Consider the following 12,224-nt stretch of genomic DNA (forward strand, 5'->3'; position numbering starts at 1 on the left):
TTTACCAAGAAGAGAACAACTACATGGAAAAGCCTGTACTTGAGTGGAGTAAAAATCGACTTCTCATCTGAAGTAAAATACCTAGGTGTTACTTTGGATAAGAAACTCAATTGGAACACACACCTTGAACAGGCAATAAGGAAAGGCACTAATGCCTTATGGACATGTAGTCGTGCCTTCGGGAAGAAATGGGATTTAAACCCTAAAATGATTAAATGGATCTACACGGCTATTGTGAGACCAAGAATTAGCTATGCCTCTTTGATTTGGTGGCCTAAAACAAAGGAACTAACAGCTCAAAAAAGGATAGGTAAACTTCAGAGACTTGCATGTCTAGCAATTACAGGGGCAATGAAGAGCACCTCCTCGGATGCTTTAACCCTTTCGAGCCTGGTGGGTCATATATGACCCAAAAATCAAAATGTTTAAAACTAGCCTATAATTTTTGTATGGTCCTCAACATCATTTTCCCATCATTAGTTAAAAAAATATTTTTTTGAAAATTCAGGCCTGAAAGGGTTAAATGCCCTACTAAACCTGCTACCTTTACATCAGTTTGTTCAACTTCAGGCAGAGCAAAGTGCCTTAAAACTGAATAAGAGTCTGAATGTCCTAGATGGTGAACTAAGACTTCAATTTGGATTTGAAGGAACAAACAATCGAAGACTGGATGCCGATCACAACAAACTTTGACATTCCCTTTAAAGTGGTTAAAACAAGCCGCATAACATGGGAATCTGGTGGTCCTTCCATCCGGTCCGGTTCCATTGTATTTTACACGGACGGCTCAAAAATGGACCAAAACACAGGTGCGGGAGTGGTTGGTCCTGGAACGAGAATTTCAATCCCAATGGGAAAATCGCCAACGGATTTTCAAGCCGAAATCTATGCCATCTTAGAATGTGCAAGAACTTGTCTTAGAAGAGGGTATCGATACTCAAATATCTGCATCTTCTCTGATAGTCAAGCAGCTTTGAATGCATTAAAATCGTTCAACTGCTCTTCCAAGCTAGTCTGGGAATGCATTCTCTCTCTTAGACAGGTAGCCTCAAGGAACGCAGTCAATCTATACTGGGTACCTGGGCATTGTGGGATCGAGGGAAATGAGATTGCTGACAGATTGGCCAGAGCAGGTTCTGAAAATGCCTTTTGTGGTCCAGAACCGTTCTGTGGAGTACCATCAGACTGCGTAATTCAATTAAAAAAAGATGGGAATCTGATATGGTAACTAATAACTGGAATGCCACAATTGATTCCAGACAAGCAAAACGTTTTATTACACCTGATGTAAAGTCCGCGAAGGCGTCATTAAAACTTAGCAAAAAAAACTTAAGGGTATATTCTGGCTTAATGACAGGTCATTGCCCTTGCAGATATTATTTAAAAAAGCTTAAGAAGGTTGAAACTTCTATGTGTCGTTTTTGTCAACATGAAAACGAAACTGCAGAACATATATTATGTGATTGCATAATGCTTGTTAATCATCGACTTTCTGTATTCAATCAAAGGCTGATTAAGCCTACCGACATATGGAAATCTCATCCCAAAATGGTTATATATTTTATTAATCGAGTAGAGCTAACTGGGATAACATGCAAAGGCAGCCACCGCCCCCCACATCTCAATTGTGATGGACGAGCTGTGCTGCAAATAATATACTGGGCCACACCACAATATACCTATAATTTGGTCGCAGTGGTACAAGGCTCTACAAAAAAAAAAGTTCTTTGTCATACTGGTCATGTGTAACATAACCACCTGCACCTTTTTTGAAAACTTTTTCTTACTCTTGTCTATTCCATAATTTTAAGTAATAATGTTTTCGATTGAATTACGATGTAAAACACAGCTGAAAGGAACACCAAAACTCTGTTATGTACCAAAATGAACTCATTGTAACTTGATTATTCACAAATAAAACCAGATTGAATTGAATTGAAACACACAAAGAAAAAATACTCTAAATTTAAAAAGATCGTTCGTTGGATTAAAAGTTCGCGTTGGTGAATATTCGTAGAAAGATCAAACTTTTTAATTTAAAAATTAGAAAGTTTTTGATACTACCAAGCACTTCTGGAACGAAATCGTTGTATCGGTAAAAGTTTTTTACTTTTATTATAAGAAGAAACTTTTTATAGCAACAATAAATAACATTTAACATTACAGTGATGATTTTAAAAAAATGTGATGGATTTTATTTCTATTTTTATTTTAATATTAAAAATGCTGCTTATGCAGCTTAATATCGCGGCCTACATTTTGGAGCGCGACAGCGATGTAGAGAACAGGGTGGTCTCGTTGCCGGCCATCATCAGGACAGGCTTGGAGGAGTTGGCCATTGGGTGTTAATTCGAGAAGGTAAGTCGGGAAGGTAAGTCGACGTTCCCGATCACATCGTCCTCCTTCGAGAATGGCACAGATGTTGCCAGTTCATCCGGCCGAAGCTGCGCCGTCGCGAGTTGAGAGTTTGCGGGCGGGAGTTGCTGAAAGAGTTTGAAAGTAAATTAAATTGGCTAGACACTGAACACGTTCTCAATACTCACCGGTGACTTCTTCGGTATTCCAGGTAGATGTTCTTGATCAGGTTCGTCTGATATCGCTCCAACCTTTGGAAGTAATCCGGTACGACAGCTTCAGGACCTGCGGCTTTCGTACAGATGGTTCTTCCAGAACTGGTGCAAACTGTTCTTCCGGATGTTTATGTAATACTCGTCAAACATGTCCCCCACCGAGAAATGGACTGCGGACCCTCAGGACATCCCACACTGTCCCGTCATCACTTCCGGCACATAATGCTGCTGATAGTCGTAAACCGCCGGCACCGAGTGCAACATCCGCGCTGACCACCTCCGATCGCTTCTCGTCGTTTCCCTCTTCCGTCGGATCCTTCTCCTCACCGTTAAAATTAACTTTATCGAATACAACCGGTGCCAATTCACATCCGCATAAACGGCGTCCTACAAAATCAAACAAAATCAAACACAAACGCCACCCAAGCTTCCTTCTTACCCATTTCGGTCGTGAAACAGCTGCAGATCCGGCAGGAAGCTGGCCTCATCCTTTTGAAAACCAACTTTCCCCTAATCCCCTAACCTTGTTCCGCACCATCCTCCTTCGAAGGTATTCGCGTCCAAGTCCTGGCTGCGGACGCGTTCTGTTTTGATTGACGTCGTGGACCACCACTCACTAACCACCGGAATCACCTAAACGTTTGTTTACATTTTGGACTTAGACGTACACGGTTTCACGAGAACGACAAAATGAACGGATCGGGCTCAAAATTTTTCTGGGGGTTCCCTAGCCGAAATAATTAGACCCGTATTTTTTTGTTTGGCCATTAGGGTGACCTACGCTGTGTTAGGGTGGTCTGAAAAATGGCCATTTTCGTCGATTTTCGCAAAAACCACTTTTTTTGAAAAATCATAACTCCTCGCCATTTTAACCGATTTCAATTGTCTTATACGCAAATGAAAGGCCGCCCCGAGCAGAAGTGCGTGGAAGGTGGTTCCATTGGCCACCCGAGCAGAAAAAGTGCAGTGAAGAAGTGATGGAGTGTCGCGCAGCTCTGTGAGCAGAGTGGTACGCAGAAAAGCCCTGACGGAGATCCCATTGGCCACGTCAGGCAGAAGTTCCGACGGGTGGACCTGATGTCCACGCCGTGAAAAGGTGCTAGAAGAGTGGACCCATTGGCCACACGGTGAAGTGCGTTGCTCTGTGAGCAGAGTGACGTGCGAGAAGCCCCGACGGACTGGTCCTATTGGCCACGTTGGGCAGGTAGTTCCGACGGCTGGATCTGATATCCACGCCGTGAGAAGGAACGAAGAGTGGTCCCATTGGCCACGAAGAAGCCCTGCGTCGGTGTGGTGAGCCAACAGAGCAGCGTGCTGAAGAAACCGGCGGTAGCGGTCCCATCGGCCACGCCGTACCCGAAGAAAAGTGAGCGCGAGGCGTAGAAAACCCGACTAGAAAGTGACAAAGAGTAACCTTCTACAAGAGCAGCGAAAAGTGCAAGCAGTGCTGCGACGCAGACTGCAAAATCCCGAGCAGAAGAGTGCTGGTGAGCCGGCAGCTCGAAGAAGTGATCCAGTGTGCCTAGCTGGAAAGCAGAAGTGCAACAGGACGCTGCCGCTCTCGTGTCGTCCTGAGCGCAGCCACAGCGGAGCAACAGATTCCTGCGCGAATCCAAAACATCAGATCCCGACAAGATGGAGCAGAAGTCGGCGCGTTCCTTGACCATCAAGCGAAACTTCGTCAAGGGTAAGATTTCGCGGGTCGTGGACAGGTTGAATGCGTTCGAGGAGAACCACCAGCTGCCTTCGTTTGCCCAGATCCAAGTCTTCGTGTGGAACGTCGAGAAGTACTACGGCGAGTTCAACAAGGTTTGCGACGAGTTTAAGGTAAGCGACGCTGACGCTGGTGAACGCTTCAACCACGACATCGAGTAGGCTTGAGTGGTGAGTCTGGTTCAGGAGGCTAACCTGCGGATTGTGGCCCTGAACAACGCACTGCTGTCTCAGCCCGTGCATGCCGCTGTTCCTGAGCAACAGCAACAACCGATCTTGAAGGAAGAGGCCATCCGAACTCCGCTTCCCACGACCGAGGTTCGTGGCGAAGGCGATTCTTCCGGAGCCGGCGATGTTCCGGATGCTGCGAACGCCGAGAGATTCCATGCAGATGATCGAGAGCCGGGTGCACTTGACACCAAGGTAGGTGCCCATTTTGAACCCTATTTGAGTCCGCCCATTGTGGACAGCGAGCGTAGCGAGCCGATGTGTAATGATTGCCGCACGGACATCGACTGCTTCCCGGTCCGTGAAGATCCGGTCGAGCAGTGTCAACCCCTCCAAGAATCGAACCCTGACCTGAGCAGCCAGAAGAGGTTGCGAGGAGAGTTTCACGAGCCTGAGACTCAACCCGCAGTACACGCGATACTGCCACCCGAGGAACCTGAAGTGGTTCCACACGAGTCCTCGTCAGATGACCGAGGTAGTGCCGAGACAAAAACCGCGAGCCCGAGAATCGACAAGAAGAGTCGTCCGAGGAACCGGCAGTGGTTCCGCATGAGTACTCGGCAGCAGAACGAAGTAGTGCCTTGTTGGACGACCCAGAAGCTGTCCCCATACCGGAGCCAGCTGAGCACGTCGACGTTGTGCCAGACGTTGACACGTGCCAAGCAGTGCAAGAAGGTGCATTGCTGCCAACCGAGCCTGACGTAGCGGACAACAAGAAAGGTGCACATCTCAGATGCACCTGATGCTCAGATCTGGAAGAGCTGAGGAGAAATTGAGCGATCCTGCAATCTTCTGCAGCACCACGAAGAGACGCAGCGCTTCGCTCCACACAACGATCACCACCATGCCAGCAAGTGCAAAGGAGTTGCTTGCTCGTCTGGTCGCAATGAACCTGGAACCGCCAGCGATCGACGGAGTCTCCCAGAACTAACGACCGACACCGGCCCAGCGTGTCAGCGAACCTGAAGCCGTGACGCCTCAACCCGGGGGGAGAATGTTCGGCACGCCGAATGTTTAACCGGATTTGCGCAACTGCCACCCAGTGTGCGTGAGTCCAGCCCTGCGTCGCTGTCAGCGACGGCGCTGCCAACGTGACAGCGCGAAACGACGCAACGACGAAAACGGCGCGAGTCGAAGCGCGCGCAAACGAACGAGCGGAGAGGGAGAGAGAGCGAAAGTCACTCCGTTTCTAGACGCGAACGAGACACGTCGCACAGTGTAAATAAAAATCAGGAATTTAAGAGTTTTTGTGAAGTAAAGGTGAAAAAAGCAAGCCCCAGTGTTTTTATCACTCCATACCGAAAATACAGTCCACCCGCAGAATCCAGTTGGGGGATTTGGCCCCAACAGCTTATGAACAAGCCCAAGATAACGTACCAATTCTCCATAAGTCGGCGATGCCCCCCATGCAATCAATGAATCATCTGCAGAAATGACAATGGATGTGTTGCTTGTTCCAATGCTGGTAATATTCCAGCCTGCCAGATCCTGAACAGGTTTAGGGTACATGTTGGCTTCACCAGTTTTTTTGTTTTGTCCAAACAAAAAAAGAGTTCCTATATCGGTAGTCGCTAGGCTGTACGAATACCCGCAATAGACACGTAGTACTTTTCGATTCTGGACGTCGAAAAACTTTATCAACCTGGAAGTAAAACACAAAAGTTATTAATTGTTATGTTAGCCAACCTACATAAATAGTATTGCTAAATTTAAGATTTTTAAGTGGTGTTAATCGACGCGAAATTTGTTGGTGCATTTTGATATCCAATCATGATGTTTTGGAATAAATTGAGGATTTTAATTGGTCACTATCTTTTGGGCTCCTACACTGAGCAAAACTCCCACAGCGCATAGAAGTGTCACAGACAACAGACGTTTGGGCTCGATTCTTCCCTTGTGTAAATCATTGCTACAGATTTTTTAGTTGTGGCAATCCGTTTGTGGCGCTGCAGTCGCTTTGCCCTGACACATTGCCCGCTGTCAAAATATCGCTTTCCGCCTACTGTCATTTTTCATTTTGTTGGTTTTCAACGTTTGTAATCGTTTGTTCTGGATGAAAAGTTGATTTCAGCTTAGATTTCAGTAAAATCACTCGCTAGAAATCCGATGGGGGAATCTGACGCGCCGGGGAGAGGCCTTTGGTATGGCGACGAGGGTTCGCTGGAAGTGGCGGCACTTGAAGGTGGGGTGGGTTTCGAGGGCGTTGAAGAGGTTGATGTCTTGGAGGTGAGCGTTGAAATGATCGTGGTAGCTGGTTTGTCGGTTCCAGAGATAATCTTCGGAATGCGGTCGTTTGGGGCCAAAACGTTTACGGGGTTGGTCGTGATAGTAGCTCTTGTTCCGGATTGTTTCGTTTCTGGTTCCGGATCTTTTATCCTCCAAGAAACGCTTGCTCATCCTCCTGATTTCCACCGGGTCTCCTACTCCTTTTCGCTCACCTCTATTGGTCTTGTTTATAAACACAAACAGCAAGAATTTGACAGCCTCAAGCGCGGCCTTGGTTGCTGTGTTTAAAAAAGCATCAGACTATTTTTTTAATATCGATAATTAAATGAAAAAAAAACATCCACGTGCTTGTAAATCGTGTTAATTAATAATTAAAGTAGATTTACTATAGCATTTCAACATAATCTTTAACTCTTTATTTTTTTTTTTCGAAACATTGAAATAATATATTTTTTTATATTTCTGGGTGATGCATTTTCAAACACACCTTCTCAGAAAACCATCATGGCTGCTTTAGAGAGTGGCAATAAGCTAACAGATGGCGCTAGTAGATTAGCAGGATGCGGCAGCCATGTTTTTACACACGATTTTCAAATTATTTTGTTCTAGCCGCTACGTCTGTTGTCTGTGGAAGTGTTTAGCACATGATCTGACCCTGCTATACAGATTACTCAAATATCAATCGCAAAACACTTGAAATTGCGGTGATTGACCATGAAATAATTTCAATACCCAAACACTTGAATTAAAAATGATGTTCAAAAATAAAAGTACGTACAAGCGATGTACAGGTTCTCGCTTGATAGTCTGGCACGCTACCACTGCGCCAGCCAGCCAGATGAAAACGGAAGAGGTTTTTGTGCTACTCGTTCTAGCATCGCTTCTAGCCTTCGATAAAAGTCGCGCTAAAATCAATCAGTGAAACAGATTAAATTCAAGAGGAAAATGACGTTGACTTTGAATAGTACTTGTTTTGTGTAGATCTTAAGATCAATTCCAGGTGTTTTCCTCATCACTTTAAACAGTTTAAGACAGTGGGACAAATTCATGAGCAAAACACTTGAAAAGCTTGAGTCACCCGAGTGAAAATAACGTGTCAAAACATACCAAAAAGTCAATCGCCCAATCAATTGCATTTGATTGTGATTTGGATTGATGTTGATGCGCAAACCAATTAGATCTATGATGTGGCTTTAGAGCAGTTCTCTAGGATTTCGGTCATTCGATTTTTTTTGTATTTTTTAATCCGACTGAAACTTTTTTGGTGCCTTCGGTATGCCCAAAGAAGCCATTTTGCATCATTAGTTTGTCCATATAATTTTCCATACAAATTTGTCAAACATACAATATTACGCCCTTTTAAAATGTTAGTCTTGATTTGAAAATTTTGAAAATATTTTTTTCGAAAAGATCGGAAAATTTAACAAATGTTTCATATTTTAACATTGAAAATCGGACCATTAGTTGCTAAGATATCGACATTGAAAAATGGTGGGCTGTTTGGGTGAGACTTAGAAAACATCAATTTTCCTGTTTTTAAACCTTTGCATTGCAATATCTCAGAAACTAAAGGTCGTATCAACAAAGTCCGAAGAAGCAAAATATAGAGAATTTTCTCAGCTTTTCAAAAATATTTTTTTCAAAGGTGGGCAAACATGTGCACGAATTTAAAAAAATGAAAAACTGCGACTATTTTCAAAAAAGTCACATAAAAATGGCTATAACTTGAAAACGGTGCACTTTATCAAAATTTGACTAAAGTACTTTTTGATTGCAAATTCAATTTTACATCGAAAAATGAAGATGAAAAATTTTTGCGACCAAAATTTCGATTTTTTTAAAAAATCAGTATTGATTACAAAATTCATAACTCGGTCAATGATTTTTTGCACAACCTGGAAATTTCTGAAAAGTTGGCATTTTATGACAGCTGTCAAATTTGTATGGAAAATTATATGGACAAACTAATGATGCAAAATGGCTTCTTTGGGCATACCGAAGGCACCAAAAAAGTTTCAGCCGGATTAAAAAATACAAAAATTAAAATTGACGAAAAAAGACCAATTCCGTAGAGAACGCTCTTTATTCAATCATTCAAGTGTTTGGGCACTTGAATAAAAGGTGTGGCGTATTTTCAGTGTACAATGACATCGTCGAGATTATTTGGCGTTTTCTGAGCTTTGCCGGGACCCGTGGTGTAGGGGTAAGTAAGTCCCCGTCGGACGGGGAAGTAAATGTTGGCCATGGTCTAACCTATAGGTTAGATCGTTAGCTCAGTACAGGTGTAGAATTTGTCTCCCTGGGTCCTTTTTCCTTTTGCATAGGACGTACCCGCCCTAATATCACGGTAAGCCTTCAAGCCTCCCCGGAACTGTCTTTCGATATTACGTCAGGGAGGAGCAGCGGTGTCAGGACCACATCCCAGCAACAAGATCTCCCTGCTACTTTGGAACCGGGGCATTCAAATACCACGTGTTCCACCGTTTCGACGATGCCTGTACAGTTCGGACAATTGGGTGAGATTGCGTGTCCGAATCTATGTAGGTACTGTCTGAAGCACCCATGCCCCGTTAGGACTTGGGTTAGGTAGAAATTTATTTTACCATGCGTCCTGTTTACCCACCTCTCTAGGTTAGGTATCACGCGATGTGTCCATCGCCCTTTGGTCGAGTCATCCCAGCTTCTTTGCCAAACAGCCATGGTAACTATCCTGGCCGAAGCACGATGCCTTCTGACCCCTCTTAGCTCGTGGCATCGCATGTCTTCTTGGACGAGTAGTCCAATTGGGATCATGCTAGCTAAGACGCAGGCCGCCTCTGCTGATGTGGTGCGGTACGCACTACATACCCTAAGACAAATCAGCCTATAGACGCTCGTAGCCTTCTGTAGGTTAGTCTTTACTTCTAAGGCGGCGCCCCATACCGGTGCTCCGTAGCAGAGAACGGAGCCGACCACGGTTGCCAATAGGCGCCTTTTACTACTCTTGACCGCGAAGCTATTCCCCATCATGCGAGATAGGAATGCTATCGCTTTCATAGCTTTCTTACATACCCAGAGTTTTTTTTTTTGAATAGGTCCTATAAACATATGAAACACAACAGTTTATTGTACCTTTTAAAAAAAAACTCTAGATACGTATTCAACATGACTGTTGAAGCTCAGTTTGTCATCTACCCGGATACCCAGATAGAGTAACGACCTCTTGGAGTCGATGTCGATCGAACAGATTCCTGCTCTGACGTTAATGCACTGTGCAGACTTGAAGTTGTTCACGGTTCCATTCTTCGGTTGCTTGTACCTCGACTTGGAGCTGAGTCTCGCCGAGCACCATTAGGACGATGTCGTCGGCGAAGCCAACTATACTAACGCCCGTCGGTAGCTCCAGAGTCAGTATTCTTCGGTTGCTTGTACCTCGACTTAGAGCTGAGTCTCGCCGAGCACCATTAGGAAGATGTCGTCGGCGAAGCCAACTATACTAACGCCCGTCGGTAGCTCCAGAGTCAGTACCCCGTCGTACATACCATTCCAAAACCCAGGACCGATCAAGGAGCCTTGTCGGACCCCCGCCGTGATGATCAGTACGCGAAGACCCTCGTCCGTCTCATAGAGAAGGACTCGGTTAGCTCGGTAGCTTTTGAGCAACTTGCACAGGTAGTTGGGGATGCGAAATCTATGGACGGATCTCGCAATGGCGTCCCAACTGGCGGTATTGAAAGCTTTCTTGACATCTAGAGTGATGACAGCGCTGAAGCGCATCCCTCGACGCTTAGACTCGACTGCGATCTTAGCTTTCTCAAGGACTGCTTTGATCGCGTCGACCGTGGACCTCCCTTTTCTGAAGCCAAATTGACGGTCTGAAAGACCCTCTCTAAATAAATCGTTAATCTGTTAAGAATAACTCTCTCAAGCAATTTGCCAGCGTTGTCTATGAGACAAATGGGTCCATACGCGGATGGGTCGCCGGGTGGCTTCCCCGGTTTTGGCAACAGGACAGCCTTTGTCGCTTCCACCGGTCCAGAAAGACTCTTGTGTCCATGTACTTTTGAAGAGCCGACCTGAACATATCCGGGTTTTCCTCTATCGCCAATTTAAGGAGCTGGTCGGGGTTCCTCATTCGTGATGCGTTGTTCATCCACCGTCAACCCCTTATGGTAATAGGGAGTCGTTGGCCAGGGCTCAACCTCGTGATGAGGGAACAACCCGTCGATGATCCGCGACATCATTTCTGGTGAACGATCAATGGCAACCGCGCCACTCTTCAGCTTAGCCATAACAATCCGATAGGCGTTACCCGATGGTGCATTGTTGGCTTCTTGGCAGAGGTTGCCGAAGCAGTTCCTCTTGCTCTCTTTAATTGCCTTGCTAAGGGTGGCTTTGGCGATTTTGTAGATCACCCGCCTGGCTTCCCTCTGCTCGTCGAAGCGAGCTCGTTTGAGTTTCCTCCGGGCCCTCAGGCTAGCTGCTCGAATGGCCGCTATATCATCGTTCCACCAGTAAACTGGGAGCCGCGCGTTTCTTGGCTTAGATTGCCTCAGCATAGCTGCATCGCTAGTGCCCACCAGAATGGTCATTAGCCCGTCGCAGTCGAGTTCTAGAATGTCCCAAGTGGCACTTTCTCTTCTTAGCGCTTCGACAAAGACTTCCTAGTTCAGGGTCGATGTCTTCCACCGGTACTCTTGTCGGGAAGCCGGTTGTGCAGGTCCGCGGGCCATACGGCAGATCCTAAACGTTACCGCTTGGTGATCGCTGTGAGTGTAGCCCTCGTCCACTTTCCAGTCCATGCTTGCCATAAGGCTGGGACTACAGAAAGTAACGTCAACGATCGACGAGACTCCGTTCCTACGGAAAGTGCTCGTGAATCCCTCGTTGGCTAGATCAACATTTAGCTTGGCAAGTGCCTCAAGTAGGTCCTGGCCTCTACGGTTCGACTCGCGGCTACTCATTGTGTGGACCATGCGTTAAAGTCGCCGGCCACCACTACGAGGGTTTTGCCTGTGAGTGCATCCGTCAGTCTATCCAGCATTCTGTCGAACCTGTCTATAGACAAAGATACCTAATTTAAAAAGATAGACAACTCCCAAAATCTGGGAACAACGCTCAATCATCAAAACCGCAGAGCCATCTGGTGGGCTGACATCTAATTTGTCGAGCTTTTGAATGCCCGTACACGCACACAGTGAAACAAAATATGCGCGCACGCACACAGTCAAACACGGTAGTGATGTTGTTTTTCGTTCATCTCTTTCGCACTGTTTTGACCAAATTTTGACAGAGCGAGGAAAACATTCAGCGAAATGGCGAGCAAGTTTTGGAATTTCATGATTATTAATTAAGTTTAGATAAAATTGAACACCGGGCGGGTTTGGGCACAGTGGAAAAATCAATTCAATCAAAGATACTTAATGCAAAGCAGTTTTCATGGCAAACCAATCCATAACAAACCTGGATCCAGCCAAAGACGAAGGAAAATGCTCTGCTGGTAAATTC

At 45.6% G+C, this 12,224-nt stretch overlaps 1 protein-coding gene and 1 long non-coding RNA gene across 4 annotated transcripts in view; both read right to left on the minus strand.

The window, feature by feature from the left end:
- The window catches only part of LOC6048445 (protein RCC2 homolog), an 89,224-nt gene that overhangs the window by 33,166 nt on the left and 43,834 nt on the right, over nt 1–12,224 (minus strand). For all 3 annotated transcript variants that reach the window (XM_038257405.1, XM_038257406.1, XM_038257404.1), the window contains exon 6: nt 5,889–6,153. In XM_038257405.1, the coding sequence (XP_038113333.1) occupies nt 5,889–6,153 (265 nt within the window). The remainder of the gene's footprint in view (nt 1–5,888; nt 6,154–12,224) is intronic.
- On the minus strand, nt 2,227–3,256 carry LOC119767825. The gene is made up of 3 exons (XR_005277732.1): nt 3,010–3,256; nt 2,544–2,957; nt 2,227–2,483 (listed from the first exon to the last, which is right to left on the minus strand). It is a non-coding gene; the product is annotated as an uncharacterized LOC119767825 (long non-coding RNA).

This window comes from Culex quinquefasciatus, chromosome 2 (assembly GCF_015732765.1).
Source record: "Culex quinquefasciatus strain JHB chromosome 2, VPISU_Cqui_1.0_pri_paternal, whole genome shotgun sequence".
Taxonomy (NCBI): Eukaryota; Metazoa; Arthropoda; class Insecta; order Diptera; family Culicidae; genus Culex; species Culex quinquefasciatus.